General features: G+C 38.2%; 2 protein-coding genes across 2 annotated transcripts in view; one reads left to right on the top strand and one right to left on the bottom strand.

The window, feature by feature from the left end:
- Window positions 1-24828, top strand: part of LOC306986409 (uncharacterized protein) — a 242215-nt gene that overhangs the window by 149380 nt on the left and 68007 nt on the right. The window lies entirely within an intron of this gene.
- On the bottom strand, window positions 3619-23090 carry LOC306986407 (interferon-induced very large GTPase 1-like). Its single transcript, XM_079589614.1, has 6 exons — window positions 22975-23090; window positions 17874-17933; window positions 17563-17604; window positions 16189-16875; window positions 12803-14268; window positions 3619-8929 (listed from the first exon to the last, which is right to left on the bottom strand). Exons 1-6 carry the CDS (start codon window positions 22988-22990, stop codon window positions 4667-4669), a joined length of 6534 nt encoding a protein of 2177 aa, XP_079445740.1. The 5' UTR covers window positions 22991-23090; the 3' UTR covers window positions 3619-4666.

Below are 24828 nucleotides of genomic sequence, written 5' to 3'. Positions count from 1 at the left end.
TGTCTTGTCTGCATTCATACCAAGTGTTGTCATACAAGATGACAACACTTGGTGCTGTACTCGGAGTAGTTCTCTGAATCTGAATTATACATTTAAATGGCAACACTGTCAACTCCAAAATAAATATGCAGCAGCAAGCAGTCAAATAGTGCAAGTTGGAGCTCTTATAAAATTACGAGTTTACAAGTTGTTATTACGAGTTCTACAAGGACATGAACCCTTTTTACAGGTCGGAATATCTTAATTATGGCAATTACGTGTGAACGCACTTATAAATTTCATTCAATGTGTTGAGTAAAGACTACTTAGACATAACAGTATTCAAATATCAATTTGACTACCAGGTGGCAACCTAATAAGATGACATACATACAGTACAGTATTTGTCATAGATGACAAATAGTGGATGTTATATGCGAAAGTGAGTTTTTAAAGGGTTAGTTCACCCAAAAATTAAAATAATGTCATTAATGACTCACCCTCATGTCGTTCTAAGCCCGTAAGACCTCCGTTCATCTTCGGAACACAGTTTAAGATATTTTAGATTTAGTCCGAGAGCTTTCTGTCCCTCCATTGAAACTGTATATACAGTATACTGTCCATGTCCAGAAAGGTAATATAAACATCATCAAAGTAGTCCATGTGACATCACTGGGTTAGTTAGAAGTTTTTGAAGCATCGAAAATACTTTTTGGTCCAAAAATAACACAAAATAAGACTTTATTCAGCATTGTATTCTCTCCCGGGTCTGTTGTGAATCTGCGTTCAGGACTCCGCAGTGACGCTGCTGACATAAGACGCTGATGACGTGTTATCTGGTGCGCCCGAGCTTCGTTTACAGTCTGAGGAAGACGCACGCTATATTCAAGCTATTCTACATTGTTTGCGTGGATATCATTTTTTTAATGGTGCGTAAATGTGCATGTCGCGGATGAGACACTTTTACAGCGTGCGTCTCCCTCAGTCTATAAATGAAGCTCGGGCGCACCAGATAACACGTCATCAGCGTCTTACGCCATCAGCGTAACTGTGAAGGATTGACAACAGACCCGGGAGAGAATACAATGCTGAATAAAGTCTTATTTTGTGTTATTTTTGGACCAAAAAGTATTTTCGATGCTTCAAAAACTTCTAACTAACCCACTGATGTCACATGGACTACTTTGATGATGTTTTTATTACCTTTATGGACATGGACAGTATACTGTATATACAGCTTCAATGGAGGGACAGAAAGCTCTCGGACTAAATCTAAAATATCTTAAACTGTGTTCTGAAGATGAACGGAGGTCTTACGGGCTTAGAACGACATGAGGGTGAGTCATTAATGACATTATTTTAATTTTTGGGTGAACTAACCCTTTAAGAATATAACTTCGGAAGTCTCAGTGGCTGAGAAGCCAGAAAAAGAGAAAAGCTGTGATCAATTGTTCATTGTTGAAAGGTTTTAACTCCCATCTATAGGTAACATCTGATTCTGTGGTCAATGTGTCACTTCCTGATGAAAGTCATTGAGACTTCAAATCTTCACTGAATGTTCATGAGATCAGGTTGAGGTTCATCATAAAGAGCTACAACACAACCTGATAATTGTTCATAATGTCCATCAGCATCTGGATTTTCATTGGATTTTTCATCAGTGTGGAGGGTAAGATATTTTAAAGCTTTTATTTTTCTATTATTTTAGGGGTTGTGGTCATTGTGTAACTTGAGACACTCGACAAGGCATACTGTCATAAGTTGTATAAACACAATTAAGGATTTTTACATAATTGAAGTTGTCTACATGTAATTGTTTCCAAAATATTAATTGTAAGCTCTGTTGTTATGCTCTGAAAACATTAGTTAATGAAACTTGTGATATTGTTCTGAGAGTACAGAAGACCGGAAAACTGGCAAAAGTTTTTCATTTTTTATATAAATATATAGATTTTTATTAAGTTAAATATAAATATAGATAGAAGAATAAGTCCAATATAAATATATAACCACATCCTGTGTCGGGTATTTTCATTGTGGTTTCTGCGTAAAGTACATTGCTAAACAAATAACAGGACTTATTCTTCTTCATATTAGAATAAACATTTTAACTGAATTATTTATTATAAGACTTTATACATTATCATATATGGGTGGGTGGAGCATGTGCCTTATTTTGCAGTTGTTGTAGTTTGTTAATTTTTCAATAAACCTGTCTATATGTAACCCAAATCAAGCGTGTTTTCATGTTGTTCCAGTGTGTGGACAGGCTGATGCATTTGAAACGCTTCAAGTGATTGAGGGAGAAGTCCTAAATATACATGCAGGAGTTAAACTGAAGGACGACGATCAAATACAGTGATCTTATGAAAGTGGCCATCTAAGTACCCGTATTGCCAAGATGCAATCGAGGTAAACTTTACACACATTATGATGAGAGATTCGCTGGCAGAGTGCAGATTGACAAATCGACTGGAGTTTTATCCATCTCAGACATCAGGACCAATGAAACTGGAGTTTTTGAAGCATTCATTGTTATTAACAGACAGATCTCAGAGAAGAAGTTCAACGTTGAAGTACTTGGTAAGTATAGACTCATTACATGCAAAGTGAGATATTTCAAGCCTTTATTTGTTTTAATTTTGATTTTTAATTGAGTTTTAATTTTGATGACAATGTTTGATGACAATGTTAATATATATTAAACCTTTTCACAATATATGAATGATCAAATTTTCAATTTGGGGTTTTCATAAGCTGTAATCCATAATCATCAAAATTATCAAAAATAAAGGCTTGAAAAATCTCACTTTGCGTGTAATGAGTCTATAGAATATATTAGTTTCACCTTTTAAGTTGAATTACTGAAATAAATGAACTTTTGCACCATATTAAAATTTTTCAAGTTTCACCTGTATAATCTAATAATCTAAACTCTCATGAGGACAAAACAAAGTTAACTTTGAACGTTTTTTGGTTTTCCTTTGCCATCTCTAAATCATTTTCCAAATTTTAATTTTTTTTAAATTATGAAATACTCTTAATTTGCTGATAAATTATGCTAAACAAGAACATCTAAATGTGCCACGCATTAACCTGGTTTAGTCATCTGTATGATATATATAGATATACATATCATATGTAAGGGATAATGTACAGCGAGGCGGTTGTTATAGCGAATACAACACCGACAGACTGATCGGGAGCCCGATGCGAAGCGGAGCCTGAAGGGGTTGTATTCGCTATAACAACCGCCTCGCTGTACATTATCCCGCTTATTACATGGCTAAAATAAATCAATAATTTGACACAAAATATTGATTTAAAAAGGAGTTTATTGATTTAAAAACGACTGTATTGCTTCCGTTAAAGAACACCGTGTCCATGGCAACGCTCTGTTTTTCATGGCAACGGTGTGTTATACTTAGCAGGGGTGTGTCATCAAGAAATAACAGATCGCATTCTACATTAGAATTTAACGAAGCTATGTAATAAAGTAATATAATATAAAATCTATTTTAAAATAATAAATAATTATATTTGCTGCATTCTCATTTTCTGCAGCATTTTATCAAAATAATCTATTTCCCCTTCAATCCGGAAAGCACAAGTACAGGAAGAAACACAGAAGACAGTGTTCATGATCAAGCTTCTTCAGAGGTTTGTTGTTCAGATAGGGTACATATAATCAACACCAAGGATACATTAGTATAAAGAATATCATGAGCTAGCAGGTAAAGAATTGTTAAAAAAAAGATTAGTATAGTAAGTGGAATGCACAGCCAGTACTTTTCTACTTAACTGGGAACGGAGAGCAAGTTTTACCCTCACAATTTCAACTTTGCATGCTTTTGGTCATGTTATTATAGTGAAATGCATTTAGTCATAGCTGCATTTCTCTGAATAAATGGCATTTGTAGAGCAGTACAATACATCTGGCAATACACCCACAGGAGACAAACTAGTGTAAAAGTAAATTAATAAAATAAAAATGTACACATTTGGTATATTCTTCAAACATCTTCTGCCTTTAGATCAGTTATTGCTGTGTTGAACAGAACATTTTTGATTCAATATTTCTTTAAAATATTGAATCTACTCTGTGAACTCCTTCTTTGAGCAGTTTCAATACGCTATATTTAGTTTAGTATATGACACATCACTGAAGTATGGACATTTAAGACTCTCAATAGTAAATATAAAGTGTGGGACGTAATCTCATTTCAGCTGTGTATTGTGTACCAGAGTCCTTGTTAATTGTTCCATTAAATGTATTTATCCAGACTCTCAATAGCTTCCTCTTGAGAGTATCTTCTCCATTCATCTGGAATCTTGCCTTGTCCCTGATAGTAGTTTTCATAGTACTTTTCCAGATCTCCTGGAATTCACAAACAAACCACTTCCAGTACGGCAGCTCAGAGAGATCAGGAGTGATACTCCATGATGCATATTTAGGACCTGCTTTTCTGTATTCCTTCCAGAGGACTGTATCATCTGAGCTATTTGGCCAGAAAGATCGATCACTGGCTACTGCTGATGTGCAGATGCTGATAGATAGGTTTGTTGTTCCTCTGTAACTCCACCCATTCAGTCCATTATTACGATGGAAAGGAACACAGTGATCTCCAGGATGGTCTTCTATTGTGTTTGTACAGATCGCGGCACAGAAAGGACACTGAACCCAACATCAGTCACAGAGGTGTTCGATCAGAAGCTCATCTGGTCTGTATGTGTGGTCCAGCTTTACTGGAAACGTTTCTGTGCTGAATTTACTGCGTATGTCAGATATTATAGAAGGAAGTTCTTCTCTTATCACATCCTCTAGGAAGCTGACATCAACATCATCATGACGCACTCCAGTGAGGTCACTTACAGAGAATACCAGCACATCAGAGAGTTGTTGTGTGAAATGATGCAACCACAGATCAGCATCTCCATTGGTCTCTTTAACATGTTTGGTGGATTCGTGTGCTGCGTTTGTGATCTTCTTCTCCAGAAGTTTAATGCTGTTTTCCATCTTGGGTCGAACACTATCTTCAAATCTTTCAGTGATGTACTGACTGACTTCATCTCTGATGAAAGTCTTGAAGTGTTTTCTGGGATTGTTATTGTAGGTCATGTAAGCTTCTAAATTATTTTTTTCTGCCAGCGTCCTCAAGATGTGTTTCTCCAGGTTTGATCGGTTCCCATTTAGTGATTCACAGTTGGTCCTCATTTCATCTGCTAAATCTCTGGCCGTTTGTTTGTAGACCGTCTGCTGAATGGGCTCTTTAAGTTTATTACAAACAAATTCACCAAAAACCACAGCTGATGTTGCTCCTTGACAGTATTTCTGGAAAATCCTGTAATACTCTTCACTCTTCCTCTCAAAATAGAGAATCATCGGATCATTGGCTTCCCTGAACATTTTGTATTGGTCAGTGAATGTCTTGTTTTCTCTGTGACATATGAAAAGTACCAGATCCATGAAGAATTCCCTTTTGAACACATATTTCACTTTTGGTTCTTCCTGATGCTGTGTTACTCTTGTCTTTATGTAATCTACGAGTTGTTGAATGCAGCTGTTGTTGTATCCCATCTTTGCAATGTTATATGACTGAATCATTTTATCTGTGTGTTCAGCAATGTCTGTGATTAAGGATCTTATCTGGACTTCATCCTCTCCAGATAAAACAAGACCGATCATCTCTTTACTTCGTTTGATCACATTTTTAAAAGGTGTTGGATATCCACTGGATCTCTTTAACTGTACATATTCTGAAAAGCTTGGTAAAGAGATCATATCTTTGTGCTTATTGCTCTCTTTCATACGGTCCAAAGGGAGACTTCCATAGTTCTGAATGAGGATCTTTTTCACATCTCCTAATATGTCAATATCTTTGACTAAAGGAGAGTCTCTGATGATCTCAGCTGTGTGTCGTTTCCAAAAGGAATCGAACTGTGTTTTCATGAAATTTTCATCATTTGCTTGTTCTTTGAATTGTAAAGCAAGTTCTTTGCTCTTTTCAAAGAGTGTGTTTTCATGATGTGTCCTCTCAGCATCCATCTTTTTCTTCAGGTGACGCTGCTGAAGAACCCCATTTAATTTCCTCTTAGTTTCCCTCACAAAGTTTTCTTGAAGCTGTTTGATTTTTATCTCAAAGAAACCTTTCCACTGATTCAATACACCTGCATCTCTGTCTTTCTTAAAGAATTCAGACATTGTCTTTTTCACTTCTTCACTTTTTGCATTCAGTTCTGTGTGAAGCTCAGCTTCCTCAACATCATGCATTGCTTCATTTTCTATTTTGTTGTGAAGCTTGTTTTCAATGTCCAGCATGGCACTCCGAAGGCTCCAGGCCCACTTGCTGTATTCAGTCTCAAGTTTCTTGTATGTTGTGATTTCCAGGGAATTTTTGAAGCTGAACACAAATTGTTCATTAAGTAAAGCCTCCCACAGATCTCGAATACGGTCTCTTAGGTGCGTCAGCATTATGCCATCTGATTTTGAAGCATGTGTAAGAATAGTTTGCTTCAGTTCTTGAATGTTCTCGCAGTAGTTTGGGTTTGGTGGTGCCATGGGTGGGCTGCCGTCCCAAAGATGAGCAAAATACTTCACATCATTCTGTACATCAAACGCAATCACATCACTGAATCCTTCTGTATCACAGACTTCCTCTTTAGCAGCGAGTTTTGTCATATCATCCAGTTTCTCCTGCAGTCGTCTCCTTCCCTCTGTGTTTTTCTCTCCAGCTGTAATATCTGAGACATTCTGATGCACAAATATGCAGCTGGGACTCAGTCTGACGTTCTTCATCCTCATAAAGGCCTGAACAACAATCTGAAGAATGTCCTGCATCTCAGATGGGTTTTCACCAAAGATGTTGATCAGGGTCATATTTCCAAAACCAACAACAAATGTGGCCATTTCATTGTCACGATGTATTGTTGACCTTCCAGCCAGTTCTGGTGGACGAAGTCCTTCAGTATCAACAACCAGAATATAGTCAAACTTCAGCTCAGATTTAATCTCCTCTGATATTTTGACCAGCTGCATGAAAGCTCCTTTAGTGCATCTTCCAGCACTGACGGCAAACTGCAGTCCAAACATGGCATTCAGCATGGTGGATTTCCCAGAGCTCTGAATCCCTAAAACGGACAGTACAAAGACTTTCTGGTCTCCCAGTTTCTTAACAAGTTCATCTAGAATAGCAGTGACCCAGGAGAGAGGAATATGAGCAGCATCTCCATCCATCAGCTCCATTGGAAATCCAGAGATCATCATCTCTGCTGCAAGACTCGGGAGAGAACAGAAGTCAAACTGCAGATTGTCTTTCTTGTTCTTCGTCACATATGACCACGATTCATAGATCTGACCAAACTCTCTCAGGATGTCCTCAAAGCCAAAACCTGTACGGCTGATTTTGTCTGATAAGTTTTCCAGGTTTGCCTCATAAGTCCCTAGTAGTTTGTCAGGGGTCTTTTTCAATTCTAAGACTTTATTCCATGTCACACCATACTCCTTTTGAAGATCAAAGAGCTTCTCTGAAGTGAAGTCATTCAACAGGTTCATCATCCATCTGAGAAAATAGTTTTTTTCATTGTCTCTCTGTGATTTCATTGTTATAATAAATGTTTTCATGAACTCACTCGGCCCTTGGGCCACTTGCTTTTCTCTTATATCTCTCATGTTCTTGAGTTTGGTACTTTTATCTTCCTCTAGATTTTCTCCTTGGAGATGACGCAGCTCTTTGTTGATTTTACACCAGTCATGCCACAGTTTCCCCTGACAGGGCAGGTTTGTTTCTTTAACTGTTGATGGATCCTTTCCTCTCAGTAATCCCATGATCTGAACCGCTGCCTCTTTCCCTCTCCGACACTCTGGATCCTCCTCATCTACTCTGATTCCTGTGTGTTTGGCCACATCTTTAAGTTTGAAGGTAATTTTCTCCTTGGTCAAACTCACTCTGATAATCTGCCTTATCTGATTAGATACGTCAGATTGGTTTTTGTTTAAAACACCAGTTATGAATTTTCCATTCCCCAGTTCAGTTTCATCACAGTGATTGTCAGTGAGCAGACAAATGAGAGGTTGAGGAGATTTGAAGAGTGATCTCACCAAACCCTTGTAGTGGTTCTTCTGCCCAAAATCAGGTAAGAAGAGGACGTTTACTGAAGCCATGCTGGTCAGAATCTCATATTGTTTCTCATTGGCTGCTGCATCACCATGAAGATTACAGAAAGCCACACAGTCATCAAATGCATCGGTCTTTTTCCCAGAAAGGCAGTACCAGGCGATCTCCACCACTCCGTCCATCAGTAATCTGGTTCTGCTGCTGCCTGAGCAGTTCCTGTGGAAGAACGTGTGGTGTTTCTCATTGATGAGGCCGTTTATCAGCTGAGACTTAGATGAAGATACAGAGCCAAACCTGAAGAAAGCCACCATTGGAGTCTCAGCCTTGTAGACCGGTTGAGTTTGACTGATGATTTCATTATTGGAGTCTTTCTTCTTCCAGCTCTTGCTGATTTGTCTGAATGTCCAGAGAGGAAACTCAATCTGCTGTGTGAATGGATCAGGAACAAGCAGAGGCAGTGAATACTGACACTGTGAGAGTTTATTCACCATCAGCTGCTTCAGGAAACCATCAGCACAATGAAACACAGCCATCTGAACATCCATTGGGTGAATATCAGGGCTTGCACTGTCTTTGTTATCTTTTTTCTGTCTGTGATTTATGACTGTGTTTCTTGCTCTGTAGTCCAAGTTTATCAGCTTTTGTAGAAATGAGTTCACCAGTTTATTATCTTCCTGTGGCTCTAGAGACTGAAATGAAGACTTGGTGATTTGAAGAATATCTGCCGTTTTCATTTTATCTTGACGTCTTTTTGTCAGATCTAGTCTATCATAGAGTTCTTTGAGCTGTTCATTGGTTTTTGGTCCAAGCTTTTTGTCTTGACCAGTTTCAGCTTTCTGTAAATACATGAACACATTCAAATAATTGTATATCTTAGCCTATATATAAAATATCAAATTTGTTATTGTGCAAAATTAGCATATATAATAGCCTGATATACACCAATTAGAAAAAACATATATATATTATAGTGAAAAACTACGGTAATGAAAATGTATAATAAATATTTAGTTAATTTAGGGACCTCGCCTTTAAACTGGAAGAAAACATAATTCTCAGTTTTTTATATTTGCAAGTCAATTTTATAGAGTATGTTCTTAGGTTGTACATCTGTAGTATTGTCCATATACTCAACTCAAGTATATGGTAGTAGGGACACACCAAACCAACGCCAAAGAACTAGTGGCGATGAAAGCCGGTTGTGGCATTACCCCGCGTCGCCTGCGTGGGGGCAAAAAAGTTACGCTTGAACGCACCGCACACAACGGGCTACGTTGACTACAGCCAACGGCCAACTAACCTGTGCATTTTGCGCTTGAGTGAGAGGACATAACTGTCCCATACCGTTTTACATTTACATTTATTAATTTAGCTGATGCTTTTATCCAAAGTGACTTACAAATGAGAACAATAGAAGCAATTAAACTAGCAGTAGGACAACAGTATGTAAGTGCTATGACCCTTCGCAGTTCAATCTAACGCAGTATATATATATATTATTATTATTCTTTTTTTATTTATTTTTAAGAAAGAATAGAGGAGAAAGTGTTAGTGTTACTGGATCAAGTGCTGGGTCTTCAGCATTTTCTTAAAAATGGCTACAGCTCTGGCGGATTTAGGCAGATCATTCCACCAGCAGAGAACAGTCATGGTAATGGTCCGAGAAAGAGATTTTGTGCCTCTTTGAGATGGCACTACAAGACCAGCAGGTGGCAGTAGTCTGTATATAAAAGTGTTACCCGGAAGAGCTGGAACTGTAGATTAGAGATAAGCGGATCTTTTCGACGTCTCCCGAATCCGCTGTTAAAAATAAATCATCCACTTGTCACCCACCCGAACCTATGATTTTCTCTAATTTAAATATCCGCACCTTATTGTCACATTACAATTTTTCAAATTCTCAGTGTAAAATTAAGCTTTAATTAACACTTTTATCAGAATATTTTTTGTTAACCTTGTGTATATTTTTCAGTTAAAGCTATTATGTTATTAAAGTCCGCGTGAACCGGAAGTTGCAACCGACTTTATCTCAGTGTTGTGACGTAGGCTATTTCCGAGAGAAACGGAATACTAAATGAGGAAAAATAGTGGGCGTGGCTTTTTTTTTCAACTAGCACCTGATTGGATCTAGAAAAGTAGGTGTTTCATTCAGCCTGTCTACTGACAGTTGGAGGGGCGTGGTTACGGACACCCTAACCGTCAAACCTACATCATCAGGGAAGGTCCTCCAATGCAGAGGGGATTGGCATTTTCAGATTTTGATTAAAGATTACGAAGCCAAAACATTTTTTTGTGTGGATTGACTAGCATGGATGAATTGTTCACCACAAAATGATCAATTTAGGCAAACAAAGTAAATATGGTCAATTTTGATATCATGTGGACTTTAAGCAGTATCTCATGTAGTTTTTTTCCTTTGTTTTATATAATGACCACTAGGCGTTCTAGGCATATGTTTTCCTTGATTGGTTTTTCCTGAAGAGATATACGTTGTTGTTGAAAACAAAGTAAAAGAGTGACGCATGTTTGTTGCGGTTTTTACCATGGAAATGACAGCTTTAGCGTAGGTTCTGCCAGGAAGACTCAATCAGCGTGCCACGTATTACTTCTCTTCTAACCAATCATGTGCTAACACTCACAGTATATAAGATCGGTACTTACATTCGTCTGAGTTCGCAGATGCTGACGCTGCCAAGTACCTCCATCCTCCCCAACCACCACCAAGATGATACCTTCCCCCTCATCCTCCCCACCACCACCAGGATGGTCCCTTCCTTAACCTCCAGGGGGGGTCGGCTGCGCCCCTGCCTTCGTCTTCAGGCAGGATATGCAGATTCCGCTACCCTCGCATTGCTCTCTAAGGACGGGGCCTACGCCAAAGAACTTTATAAATTCATGCTTGCTGGGCTGTTAATAAATATACGCTGTTATATCAATTTATCTCCCGAGTCTTTCTGGTAGAATGAGTTTCATGTCTTTATTAAAATCATCACATTAATGATTTATCTCACTCCTGTCCTGACCCATCCGACCCGTGGATCTACGCATTACTACTGTAGATATACAACGCAAGCTGTGTTCATAACAGACTGATTTGTGTAGCTTTTCAATTATGTCTGCTATGTTGTCACTGGCATTGTCAGCCCTTGGTTATTAATACAGGTGAAACTCGAAAAATTTGAATATATTGCAAAAGTTAATTTATTTCAGTAATTCAACTTAAAATGTGAAACTACTATATTATATAGACTCATTACATGCAAAGTGAGATATTTCAAGCCTTTATTTGTTATAATTTTGATGATTATGGCTTACAGCTTATGAAAACCTTTTCACAATATTCTAATTTTGAATTTGGGGTTTTCATAAGCTGTAAGCCATAATCATCGAAATTATAACAAATAAAGGCTTGAAATATCTCACTCTGCATGTAATGAGTCTATATAATTGTGGCGAGCAGGACGAGGTCGAGGGACGTGAGAGCGGCGCGAGACCGGTGGCGTGATTAATGATGAGCGACACCTGCGCGACGCACCGGTCTCGTATCTCTCACGGAGGAGCGGAGGCATAAAAGGAGGAGCGACGACAGTGAAGATCGAGAGAGGACAGGCCTGTGTTGTTCTGGCGTCCGGCCGACCCGCTGCAGGATGGCGCGCTTCAGGTCTTCATAGACCAGGAGGTTCTGGACAGGCAGTTGCTGTGCGGCCATTTGCGCCTCCCCTGAGAGCAAAGGGATGAGCCGCACAGACCAGTCAGCAGCGTCCCACTCACATGCCTCAGCCGACCTCTCGAACAATTCGAGGAACGCCTCAGGATCATCCTGCGCCCCCATCTTGTTTAAAGGCACGTGAGTGGGTGAAGCTGCCCGCGCTGGTGTAGCGCGAACCTCCCGGTCTATCCAGCTCCGGAACAGCTCGCGGTCTTCCTGCTGGGCTTGGACGAGCGCTTGAAAGCGCCGTTCCTGGTCGTCCCTCATACCCAGCAGTGCCTCGTGATGTTCCTGATGCAGACTCGCGAGTGAATGGATGACGTCCGCAAATGGCGTTACCGGCGGCGGGGACTGCATGACGGCGGCGGGCCCACGATCTTCTTCCTCCCGGGTTTCGGCACCAGTGTGATGAGGTTAGATGTTATGGGAAGAAGGAGGCGGGAACCGGCGAACGTTCAACCATTTTAATAAATAAATAAACAAATGCAAAATGAAAGTATAAGCCAGCAGTCCCTCGCGGACGACTGCTGGCTACAGAAATAAAACACAACACAAACACAGGCCTGTCCTCTCTCGATCTTCACTGTCGTCGCTCCTCCTTTTATGCCTCCGCTCCTCCGTGAGAGATACGAGACCGGTGCGTCGCGCAGGTGTCGCTCATCATTAATCACGCCACCGGTCTCGCGCCGCTCTCACGTCCCTCGACCTCGTCCTGCTCGCCACAATAATATATTAGTTTCACCTGTAAAATAATCAACTGTTCAAAAATGACAAGTTGACAAGAATGACAAGTGACAAGTTTGTTTTACAGGTTTCGACACGCAGAATCGGCGTCCGACTAGAGCCAACGGTGCGTAACGCACTGAAAAAACTAAGCCGACCAACGCTCAATAACGGCCCAACGGTCAACCGTCGGCTTGGTGTGTCCCCGGGTTTAATGGTCATAAAACCTGTAAGTCCTCTAAATGCTGCTGACCCGTGATTTACATTGAGCACTTACCTGTAGAGAAGAGGCTGTTTGAGAGCAGCAGATGTTCATGTTCTCCATGTCTTTTCTTCTGTCTTCTTCATAGTTTGCAGATTTTACTCTCTTTACTTCATCTTGCTTCTGTTGTTCTATTAACTTAATTTTGTCTTCATAAATCTTACATTGTTCTTCCTCCCGCTTCCTCATCTCATCGTGCATTTCCTCCTGACGTTTCAGCATTTGTTTCTCTTTTTCTTTTATCGTTTTTCTGTACCGTTCTTCATTTTCAATAAATTCTTCGCCTCTTCTCCTCCTCTCGCTGTCATGATTCTGTCTTTCTTCCTCCATCTTTGTTTTCATGTTTTCTATTCCTACTTCATGTTTGACCAGAAGATCTTCTTTCTCTCTTTTGATTTCTTCTCTCTCTTCTTTAAGTCTCTGATAAGATTCATCCCAGACCTTTTGTTCTTTCTCCCTCTTTTTCTCAAATTCTTCTTCTCTTCTCTTCTTCTCTGCATTATGATTATTTCTTTCTTCCTCAATCTTCATCTTTATTTTCTCTTTCTCTTCTTCATGTTTGACCTGGAGATCTTCTTTCTCTCTTTTTATTCTCTCGTTCTCTCTTTTGATTTCGTCTCTCTCTTCTTTAAGTCTCTGATAAGATTCATCCCACATTTTTTGTTCTTTTTCCATCTTTTTCTCAAATTCTTCTTCTCTTCTCTTCCTCTCTGCATTATGATTATTTCTTTCTTCCTCAATCTTCATCTTTATCTTCTCTTTCTCTTCTTCATGTTTGGCCAGGAGTTCATCTCTCTCTCTCTTCACTTCCTCCACTTTGTCTATTAGCATCTTCATCTGTGCTTCTTGTTTCTCTCTTTCCATCCGTCTGAACATCTTACATGTGTAGTAACTCCCTCCATTTGCTGTCACCATGTCATTGATTTTCTGCAGTAATGTAGACACCTGCACACGGTCTCCAGTCTCATTATTATTGAACACATGGTATCTGTTTCCACACTGTCCGATGAGCTTCATCAAAGCAGATCCTGGTTTATCCAGGAACTGTTCAATGGTCTTCTTATTCTTCTTCAGATTATCTCCTCTGGTGAAGAGCACTATAGTGTACATCAGGGAGTTTTCACCAAAAGTCTGTTGAATTTTCTTCACTGTGTTTGCCGCCTCCTGAGTGAAACGTCCCACTGGTATCAGTAACAGAAACACATGTGGTCCTGGCAGAATCATGGAGATGCAGTTGGTGATTTCTCTCTGGATCTCTTCATGACTGTGTTTAGTATCAAACAGTCCTGGAGTGTCAATCACAGTAACGTGTCTGCCATCAATCTCAGCCGTCTGTCTCTGACACTCTCTAGTAACTGACTCTTGAGAGATGTCTTCTATAAATGCTTCTCTCCCTAAGATGGTGTTTCCTGTTGCACTCTTCCCAACTCCAGTTTTTCCTAGTAGGACAATCCTCACTTCATCTGAATCCTCTATTGAATCTGAAAAAGAGAAAACTGCTTGAGTCATGCTGCTAGTCTTTTAAAGTCAAATCCTACAAACATTTAGGCAAATATGTCTGAATTATTACAAACGAACTAACTGAAACCAAATATATTGTGAATTTGAATTGGATGTGAATTTGACATAATTATGTGAATGTTTTATTGTGACATGAAGAAAATGTATTTAACACATCGTCAAATTACTTCTGCAAACTAACATTTCTTTATGGCCAACTCAAACTGATTTTAATATTTGTTTGGTGGGTGTTGAGATCTGATTCCAAAATATGTTTTCAATGCAACAAATTTTCTCAGCAACCGTGTGTGTCTGTTGAGCACCATAACTTAAAACCATAACCAAATTCTGCTTAAAAATTCTGAAAAAAGCCATAAAGTCACTGGATTGGAAAGGACATAGTGGGGCCATTGCCAAAGTCTGCCCGCGGACACGAACACATCCTGGTAATCGTCGACTATGCCACCCGGTACCCAGAAGCAGTCCCCCTGCATAAGGCCACCGCGAAGTCCATCGCCCAGGAGCTGTTTCTGCTGGCCAGCCGAGTCGGCCTCCCCTCGGAGATCCTGACTGACCAGGGGACCCCGTTCATGTCCCGGCTGATGGCGGATCTCTGCAGGCTGCTACGGGTGAAGCAGTTGAGGACCACAGTCTACCACCCTCAGACGGACTCGTGGAGAGATTCAACCAGACCCTCAAGCAGATGGATAAGCGGCATAAGCGGGATTGGGACCTCATGATTCCCTACGTGCTCTTTGGGATCCGCAAAGTCCCCCAGGCCTCAACTGGCTTCACCCCCTTTGAGCTCCCGTTCGGCCGTCAACCACGTGGGCTCCTGGACGTCGCCAGGGAAGCTTGGGAGCAGCAGCCTGCCCCTCATCGCACTATCATCGAACACGTTCGACAGATGAGAGAACGCATCGATCGAGTGATGCCATTGGTCCGGGAACACCTCAGCAAGGCCCAGCAACCGCAGCAACGCCACTACGACCGGGCAGCCCAACCACGGGAATTCCAGCCCGGAGACGAGCGTCCTCGGAGGAATCAGCGTCTCCCTGGCAACCAACACAAAACACCTGCACGTCCTCATTGCCGGCTGATACACTGATACACAAATTGAGCCAATTTGATTTTATTTGTGTTTAATGTGATCTGAACAGAGTTTTGCGTCCGTGACATACGTGCATGCCCGGACATGTCCTGTAGAGATCGTTCTGTGTTATTCAGATCGGTAATATTATTTAAAGTATGATTAATTATTCTTTATTAAGCTGCAGATCAGTGTTATGGGTTATTATTAATGATGTGATGTTGGTCTGTTAAAATGATTATCGTCATGTTTGTTTGAATGCTCTTTATATGAGCTATCATGTTATCCATATATGGGCACTGTAAATTATTGATGACAAATGGTCACTTACAGCGTGTATTTTCCTGTGGAATACCTAGTTTCTGTTTATTTAACTGGATGTTGAGTAGAGAAATGTTAATGCTGGGAATTAATAATTAATAATTAAGAATAATTATTTTGCATTATTAACTGTGCATGCATATTATTGTATGTATATTTTGTTTATTCTTTATCTTTATTGTACTTATTTTCCAGACTATGTATAACATTGAATATACCTCTGTGGTCCATCCATCTACCTCCAGTACACAGTTAATCTGATGACCTGTCTCCTCAATATTTGTGCTCTGACCGGCACCCAGAAGGGTTTACTCATCCATTACCTAATCAGAACCTAACAGTCCAAAAGCCTCCAACAAGTTTGCTGTTGACATTATAAAATGATAGTACTGTTTTTGTATTATCATTTATCATTATAATTTTTTTTTTCTCTTGAAGGGAGTGATGTGTATGCGAGGGTTAAACTAACTTTCTTGCCAACAATACTTACACGAGGTATTCCTTTGGACAGCAATCTCCTTTTTCTCTTTGTTGCCCTGTTTGATTTTTCCATGATCAAGATCTCCCTCTTCTTCTGCTGCGACTGAAACTCCAGATCTGCTCTGCTCTTCATCCTCTGATGCTTTTTCTGCTTCATCACACAAGCCACAGATCAGAAATTGAACCTCTTCTTTCTTGAGTATCTTCTGAACTCTTTCGAGTATCTCAGAGTGCAATACTGATTTTTGTTCATTAAACTGAAGATGTCCACCTCCGCATTCATTTATGAATTGATTAATACAGTTATTGTGTATCTCTTCCTCATTAGTTAACACTATAGTGTGTTTAAGAGCATCTTCACTGAATTTATTCAGCACATATTTCACTCTGTTTCTGTCACTCTCACTGAAGTCGTTCTGCAGGACAAGTATGATCACATGAGGTCCAGGAGCAGACAGATTCACACACTCTTTCACTCTCTGTGTGATCTGAGAGACTGACAGATCTGGATGCAGCAGTTGAGGAGCGTTGATGACTGTGACGTCTCTGTCCTTCAGTTTTCCTCTGTGTTTCTCAATGTGCAGCTCTTCATCAGCCGGTGCTTCACTCTCAAACACTGCTCTTCCTAACATGAAGTTTCCCACTCTGATGTTTTCTGTTACATTCTTCCCCAGCAGAACAATCCTCAAATCACTCACTGGAACACAGAACACAGAAATAACAGTAATACTCGACCAATTGAACCCATTAGCAATGATGGCAAATCTCAAATTGCATATTTCAGTTTCTGGACCAGGGGCCAGTTGCACCGACTGTGCGCAAGTTACAATTTAGCCTAGTTTTGACGTAAATGGACACTAACGCGAACCCGTCCTACACAGCGCCGCTATGTGCATCGGTCTTATCGCTCCGTGTTGTGCATGTCAAATATCAGTCATAATCAATAAACGTAATTTCTTATGTTTTTGGTACTAATATTTATTTATTGATCCTTATTAACTTCATTTCAAATACAGTTTCTGAATGTTATTTACATATAAAAACACTTGTTATTATGTTAACAAATGTTATTCATGATCAAGTATCGTATTTAATGGCCATAAAGATCTGCCTTACAAACAAATGGTGCAACAAAATAAAGTACAGAGTTAGTTACAAACTAGCTAGTAGTTACTAAGCCTCTAGTGTGGACTTTACGTTCCAACTTAAGAAAGAACTTACGAACGGATGGTGCAACCCGACCCAGACGAGCATCTACCATTGAGATGAGTGGAAAAGTTAACACATTCCTTTCTCTAGGTGTAAACCTCCTTGATACAGTTTCTCAAGGATTTTGATATTTGCAGCACTGAATATTATGAATTACCATATAATTTTGACTTACTATTAGGTCGTTCAATCGATGGACTCCGCCGTCCTCTTTTAACTGCAAATAAAATAACATGCAATTTAAAATTTCACAAATTCTTTTACCAAATTCTATAATCATTGTGTGAAAAAATTCACAAAAAAAAAACAATTTGTCAACATTTATTATTCCAGTTGATTATCATATTTTTTCTTTCATTGAACACAAAAGTTGATTGCCTGCTAGGAAATAATATGGGAATTGAATGCAATGGGGATAGGATAAGTAATTTTTTTTAAAATTTCAAAACTATTTACATCTGTATGATAATTAGTATTTTTTTTTACCACCAGTATTGGCTTCCTTGTCAGGGGAATCTTTGCATTGTCTTTGCAGGCTTCTGCTCCCTGCAGACAAAACAAAGCAACAATTGAATACAATATTGACAAGCGATAAAAAAAAGCTATCAATATATATTTTATTAAATTTTTTGCCATTTTTGCATCAGATTTATTTACACTCCTACATGACCATATCCGATATTGAAGGCAATGTGTATCAAAGATTAGTCGCATCTCGATGGATAAATATGGTTGTTATTTTCAAAATGCTTTTTATGGCAAATGAGTGGGCAGATTATGTAATGCTTTTTAGTCTGACAAACATACTCCAAACGATTTAAAAATGAACCTGGTTCTTTTGACAATGTTATAGTTACAATATTATAAATCAATTACAAAATACTAGCCCTATGTATGAGTGTTGTGAAGATAAAAGGGTATAGCTATAAGCTACACCAATTGATGAAGTTGATCATTTAATTAAATGTTACTGAAAATTGTGATTATCGTATGATTTCACGTGGTGACAAACTTTGCCTCATTATTATTATTATTATTATTTAACAGTTGGGTTTTTTTTATTTATTTTTTTATTATTATTAACGAAGCAAATACAAACAAAACAGGTACAATGTAAAATCTTACTACGGACCTACAGAGCATATCTTAGAAAATAAATACGTAAAAGAACAGAAGAACATGGAGCATGTTATAAATGGCAAAAATGCCATTTACATATTCAAATAAAATGAATCAAAAGGGCAATTATTCAATAAGATTGATTATAAAAGAAGCCAGTTTCTCTGCATTCTTGTTATTAATCAATAATAAAGAGTTATTAACCAATGAGTAATGTTAGGAATTGTCTTGAAAAAACGACATTTATGTATGAAATGTTTACTTTAAAAAATGACATTGTTAATGCCAAAATCATTGTGATCATTGCGAAAAATACCAAATTCTATATCATTAATTGTTAGATTCATCATCTGAATTCCTTTGGAGACGAACAAATGTTGAAGGTCCAGCCAAAACCTTTGCAACTTCACACAAACAGAAAAGCTGATCCAAATCTTCGGGTTCATTTTCACAGAAGCTACAGTTTCCTACATCCATTTTAAATCTCTGTTTTAAGAAATCATTAGGCTAGTTGGATAAATCCTATTTATGATTTTAAACTGCATTTCTTTCGTCGTTGGCGGGACTAGGAAATTTAAGTATTTACATCTAATCTTTTTTGTTATCTCCTTTCCAAAGTCTTTGAGAATATAATCTCTTTTGAGAGAGTTTGTTTGACAGTTAAGTAAACAGTTCCTTATAAACTTATTATTAATGTAAAGTTGTCTTAAGGTAGGAGTAATTTTTGAATATATTATATCCTGCTTAATCATAGCTACAAGTGATACTGGGAGAGCTTTCACAATCTGTTTAAACTTCTTTTGGGTACATCGAATTTGAAATTTGTCACAGAATTCAACATGCTGTAAAACATTTCCTTCCACATCCATGAAGTGGGCAATAGCCCAGACACCTTTAGAGAACCATTCTGGAATAAAAAGAGATTTTCTATTAACCAATCTATACCTATTATTCCAAATTGGTGTATTGTGTGGTGTGAAATTATGCTTGAATATTAGTTTCCAATACAGCAGGACCTGTTGGTGGAAGTCTGAAAGTTTCATAGGAAGTTTCATTCTTCATTTTAGAAGAAAACTAATGCCGCCTACTTTTTCAAAAATCCAATTGGGAATATAAGACCACAATGAATTTTGATTTTGAATATAATTTTTCAACCATCTAGTTTTCAACATACCATTCATACAATCAAAATCTATTGCATTACCACCTCCATCTTCATAAGTTCTAATTAAATCCTGCTGGGCTATATAATGATATTTATTCCGCCATATGAAATCAAAATTTTGTTTGTTGATAGTTTTAACTAGCCTATTTGGGGTGCCATTGGAAGGGAGTAAGCTGGATATTAGTCTAGATAGTCTATTAGTCTAGATAAACTGTCCATTCCCCCTGCGCAAAGTTACCTCCAGAAGACGTAGTTTCAACGGTGTGCTTGCCCGTCCTATGTCGGTATCAGGTGCAGACTGTGACGCCAGACAACGTATTTTTTCGACATCTACCGCACGTCTAATGTTGACATCCGTGGGACCTCCGTGTAAGGGTTATTTATAGTCCAAATGTGGTCGTTTGTGGACGTCTTTTCAACATCAAATTTGGAAAAATGTACGTTGTTTTTATACAACTTCTATAACTGTAGTCCCATGTTTCAAAAGGGTGGAGGACGTATTTTCTGCACCATTGTATTTACATTTATACATTTGGCAGATGCTTTTTATCCAAAGTGACTTACATTGCATTTCACATTTAAATTCCTATCAGTTCTTGCTTTCCCTGGGAATCGAACCTGTGATCTTACGTTGCAAGCACCAATGCTCTACTGTTTGAGCTACAGGAAAACTATATTAAATATATTACTATATTTAAATAAAAACTATATTAGAGTTTTTGGGAAACGATCTTAAATAATTATTAATAATCTGTATTCATATGTATTAATCATGTTGATAACAACAATGTTGATATTTGTAAATAAAAAAATATTATATATTAATCATGTAAATTTCCTGCACCTGTCATATATGTCCAAATGACGTCCAAAAAATTACCCATTTCAAAAGTCAAATGTTGAATGTCAATATGACGTCCAAGTTGGGTCATGGTTGGACGTCCAAATTGTGGACCTAGTTTGGACTTTGAATAGATGTCCAGAATTGGTCATGGACCGACGGACCCAATATAGACATATGTCAATTTCCTGCACCTGTCTTAGACGTCCACATGGCATCACAGTCTGCACCTTCAGGGAACCAAACAATGGCGCCACCAGGGGGTGGCCAGGGGTGGCCGTGGCCACCCCTGGCCGACTCCTGGCCACCCCACTGGCCACCCCACTGGCCAGTATTAATTTTAGTAGCATCAGTTATGCATTTCATCCCTAATGCACAGCCAGGCAGGCAAGCTGATCTAGACTTTCGATCGCACACAGTAGCCCGCCCCTCCCCCGCCCCTCCGAACATGCCGCTGTTGCGCGCTCAGACAGCTACAGCTCAGCGCGTGCCCGTCGGTCAACAATTTTAAAAGAAGTTAAGAAAGAAGACGAAGACTACCGGTAAGTAAATAAGTAAAAAATATTCTTTAGTAAAAGAAGACGGGGAATTATGTGTCGTGACTTGCTTTTTAAGTGCCAAATGGTTACAGTATACTGTTACAGCAGCTTTTTGATGCGTCTTTGACATGTTTTGACAAGAGTTACCTAACTAACGTCGTTAGCTGGTGCATGTATATGTGTAACAGAGTTTAAATAATGCTGTTAAATTCATGCATTAATTGGGAAAACTCGACATTGGCTGTTGCATCACTCGCATTTGTGTGCGTGATATTGCGGGCGGAGCCACGTCACCACCAGCAGAGTCTCACATCTCTCGCTGCTGGGAAGTCGCATCAATAAGAGCTGCGTCATAAAAACAGAGTTTAGATTGTTTTCAAGTGCAAGGTTGGACTTTATAAACTACACACAAGTTTACTTCATGTGTCTGTTAGTTCCTAGTTTTGTCAGTCGAGTCATAGGCTATGTGTTATTTGCAATGATGAAATGGAGTGTGTGTATTATTATTAACCTGCTTGTGAACTCTGTTTATTTCATTTAAGAAATTCATGCAACGTGATGCACTGTCCGTTAAATATAACACAATAAACCAAAGTATATCAGTAGGAGTTTCCTTAAGTCTTTCTGATAGTTTTCTTCAGGCCGGTTTACCCATACGGAAATGTAATATGTACATAGGTATATGAAATATACATATATGAAATATATCCACATATATAAAATATATATACCCATATATATGCCCATATATAAAACCTATTAGAAAATGGAACAATTGACATATAAAACCAGCCAATATATTTGATGTATGTATAATAGTGTTTTTTTACATACATGTCACATATATAATTATCAGTTTTCAAATAGAATTTGTGTAATATTTGTTTTGTTTTTATGAGCTGGTCAAGAAGAGGTAAAATAATAATAAATAATACATTTTATTTATAAAAGATTCGAAAATGAGATAGAAATTGAAATGAAATGTGGATATTGATCTGTAGACTTGATCTGTAGACTTGAAATAAATAGTAAATAGTTTGGCATATATAAATTAAACATATCGGTGACATATATGGTCAAAACATACAGTATTATATAAATAATAATATACATCATATTAATATATGTCAATATACTCATTTAATATGGCAAATTTATATATGTTAAAAACCTATATCAACATATATGTAGAGATATGTATATGTGATAGCAATATATTGTCTTATATTTAACATATGACGGCGTCACTAGCGATATAGGGATATGTCATATATTACATTTCCGTATGGGTTACTACAACAGTAGAATACAATTCTGAAATTATGGTTTATAGTTTTGGTGTGCCACCCCAAGATTTTAAGTGGCCCCATCTGGCCACCCCTATGAAAAATTTCTGGAGGCGCCACTGGAACCAAAATCTGACTTCCAAACATGACGTAGAAAAGACCTCATTTGGAGGTAACTTTGCAAACCTAGATCATGTCATTTTCCTGCACCTGTCTTAGACGTCCACATAACATCCAGAAAATTACCTATTCCGGCGTTCAAATAATGAACATTATATTGACGTCCAGGTGGGGTCATGGTTAGATGTCCAAATAGCAGAACTAGATTGCACGTTGCATAAAGGTCAAAAATTGGTCTTGGACCGACTGACGCAATATAGACATGATCTGCCTGTCCAATAGACGTCTGATGTTTAGTGGGTTTAGTTAACAATATTCTGCCAAAATCCTCATTATTATTAATTAGGCCTCACATTTACCAGAAGCCGCACTGCCTTAATATTCACGCATTTTTAAAGAAAAAGTATGCAACTGCGTTGCTTCATTAGATTACAATAGAAGAAAGGTAAATTTCCTTACAGCATGCCTTTAAACTACTTGTTCCGATATATTTTCCAGCATACGATTTGATTCTTACCTGAACTGGACGCCATTACATGTTCGTAACAAAATCGAAAGAAAAAGTGTGTTTGGTAGACGGAAGATGAGAAGAGAAACACACATCGTGGGTGTGCTCTTTAATACTCTCCGCCCTCAAAAAAACTCGCAAAGGTGGTTTAAAGCTTTCACGTTTAGTCAATTCACGCAAGCAGTCGGTGAAATTATCAAGTTGTTTTCTTAAATTAACGTTACCTAGGCTTTTTTTGTCTGATCAAAACGAACATATGACGGTGCCTGTAACTTTATAAATCAGCCGTTTATAGCCTATACATTATCTTACAGTGGAGCACACGTTTCCCAATGTTTTCTATTAACATAGACTGATTCTTTGCTTATTACTTTCATCAGATTTTGAAACTCAGGTCTGCTAGCACAAAGCACGATATGAGATTAATGGCGTTGTTTTACTATTCAAACAGCGCATTTCCTAACAAAAACTTTTTCCACTTTTCTAATCCATCATAGCGATTTCAATATAAATCAAACATATTCAAATGCCCACGTCTGAACTACTGCACATAATTTGAAGCCTTACCGTATGTAAACAGCCTTTAGTCTCGCTGATATGGACCTTTTTCAGAGACTGTGAGGATCATCAGCATCTTAAATCCTGAAAAGTATTATACTTTGTATTTTATTACCTTTGCATCAAATGACAAAAAAAAAGGTTATAGGGTGTTTCTAATAGCTTCTGTGGGAGTGACGGACGGTAAAGTTGACATCTTTCTCTCTTCTGACTGCAGTTAGCAATCTCTCTCTCTCTCTCTCTCTCTCTCTCTCTCTCTCTCTCTCTCTCTCTCTCTCTCTCTCTCTCTCTATTTTTTTTCTTTTCTTTTTTCATCTTTTTGAAAGTTGTGAAAACACAATTGTGGAGTTTTTGCTATTTGAGCAAATGGGGACACATAACATTAAATGTAATGTTGTCTCTCATTCCCTGCTAGGAGTTTACCCATATGACGACTTCCGCTTCTGAGATAGGCTACCTGGAAATGTGAAAAGGTTCAAATTGAGAGGCATGATGAATGCACACATTATCATCTCTGTACAATTTACTTGGTTGAATGCCAATGGAGACCTTCCATTAAAAAGAGGATATTTAAATTTTAGCCACTGATACTGAGCGCAAAGCCTAACAAGATGACTGGGAAATAGTAGGTAATATATCATGATGTAAAAAGTGAGTTTTTAAGATTGACTTAAATAGTCTCAATCACTGAGAGATCAGAAAGAGAGAAAAGTTGTGATTAATTGTTAATTTTTCAAAGGTTTTGGTGCCATCTAGTGGATGTAACTGGTTCCATTGCCAGTGTGTCACTTCCTGATGAAAGTCATAAAGACTGAAGATCTTCAGTGAATGTTCATCAGATCAGTTTGATCTTCAGGTGCTTCATCAAGAGAAACGACACAGAGCAGTTCCTGAAAACTGTTCAAAATGACCATCAGCACGTGTGTGTTCAGTGTGTTCTTCATCATCAGTATGGAAGGTAAGACATATTTTCTTTTCACAAGCAGAATATTGTTTTAGTGGTTGTGTTCACTGGTCAAGTGACACTGGAACATTTACACTAGTTTCAATTCATGTCGCATACAAGTTTTGAGTTGTACTCAACACAATTAAATATTTTCAATATTTCAACACAACATATCAAAATGGATGCATAATTTAAATAAAAGTGAGCAAACTTGACAAAAGTACTAGTAATGCTTAGCAAGGCAAAAAAAATGCAATCATAAAAATGTTCATAAGAAATAAAATAAAAAAATACAATAAAAGTTTAACAATTAGTTAAACATTTTATAAAAATGAATATGAGGGACGTAAAAGGAAGAG

The sequence above is a fragment of the Phoxinus phoxinus genome (genome assembly GCF_949152265.1).
Source record: "Phoxinus phoxinus genome assembly, chromosome: 18".
Classification (NCBI taxonomy): Eukaryota; Metazoa; Chordata; class Actinopteri; order Cypriniformes; family Leuciscidae; genus Phoxinus; species Phoxinus phoxinus.
The sequence above is the reverse complement of the archived record's forward strand: the minus strand, read 5'-3'. Positions and strand labels throughout refer to the sequence as shown.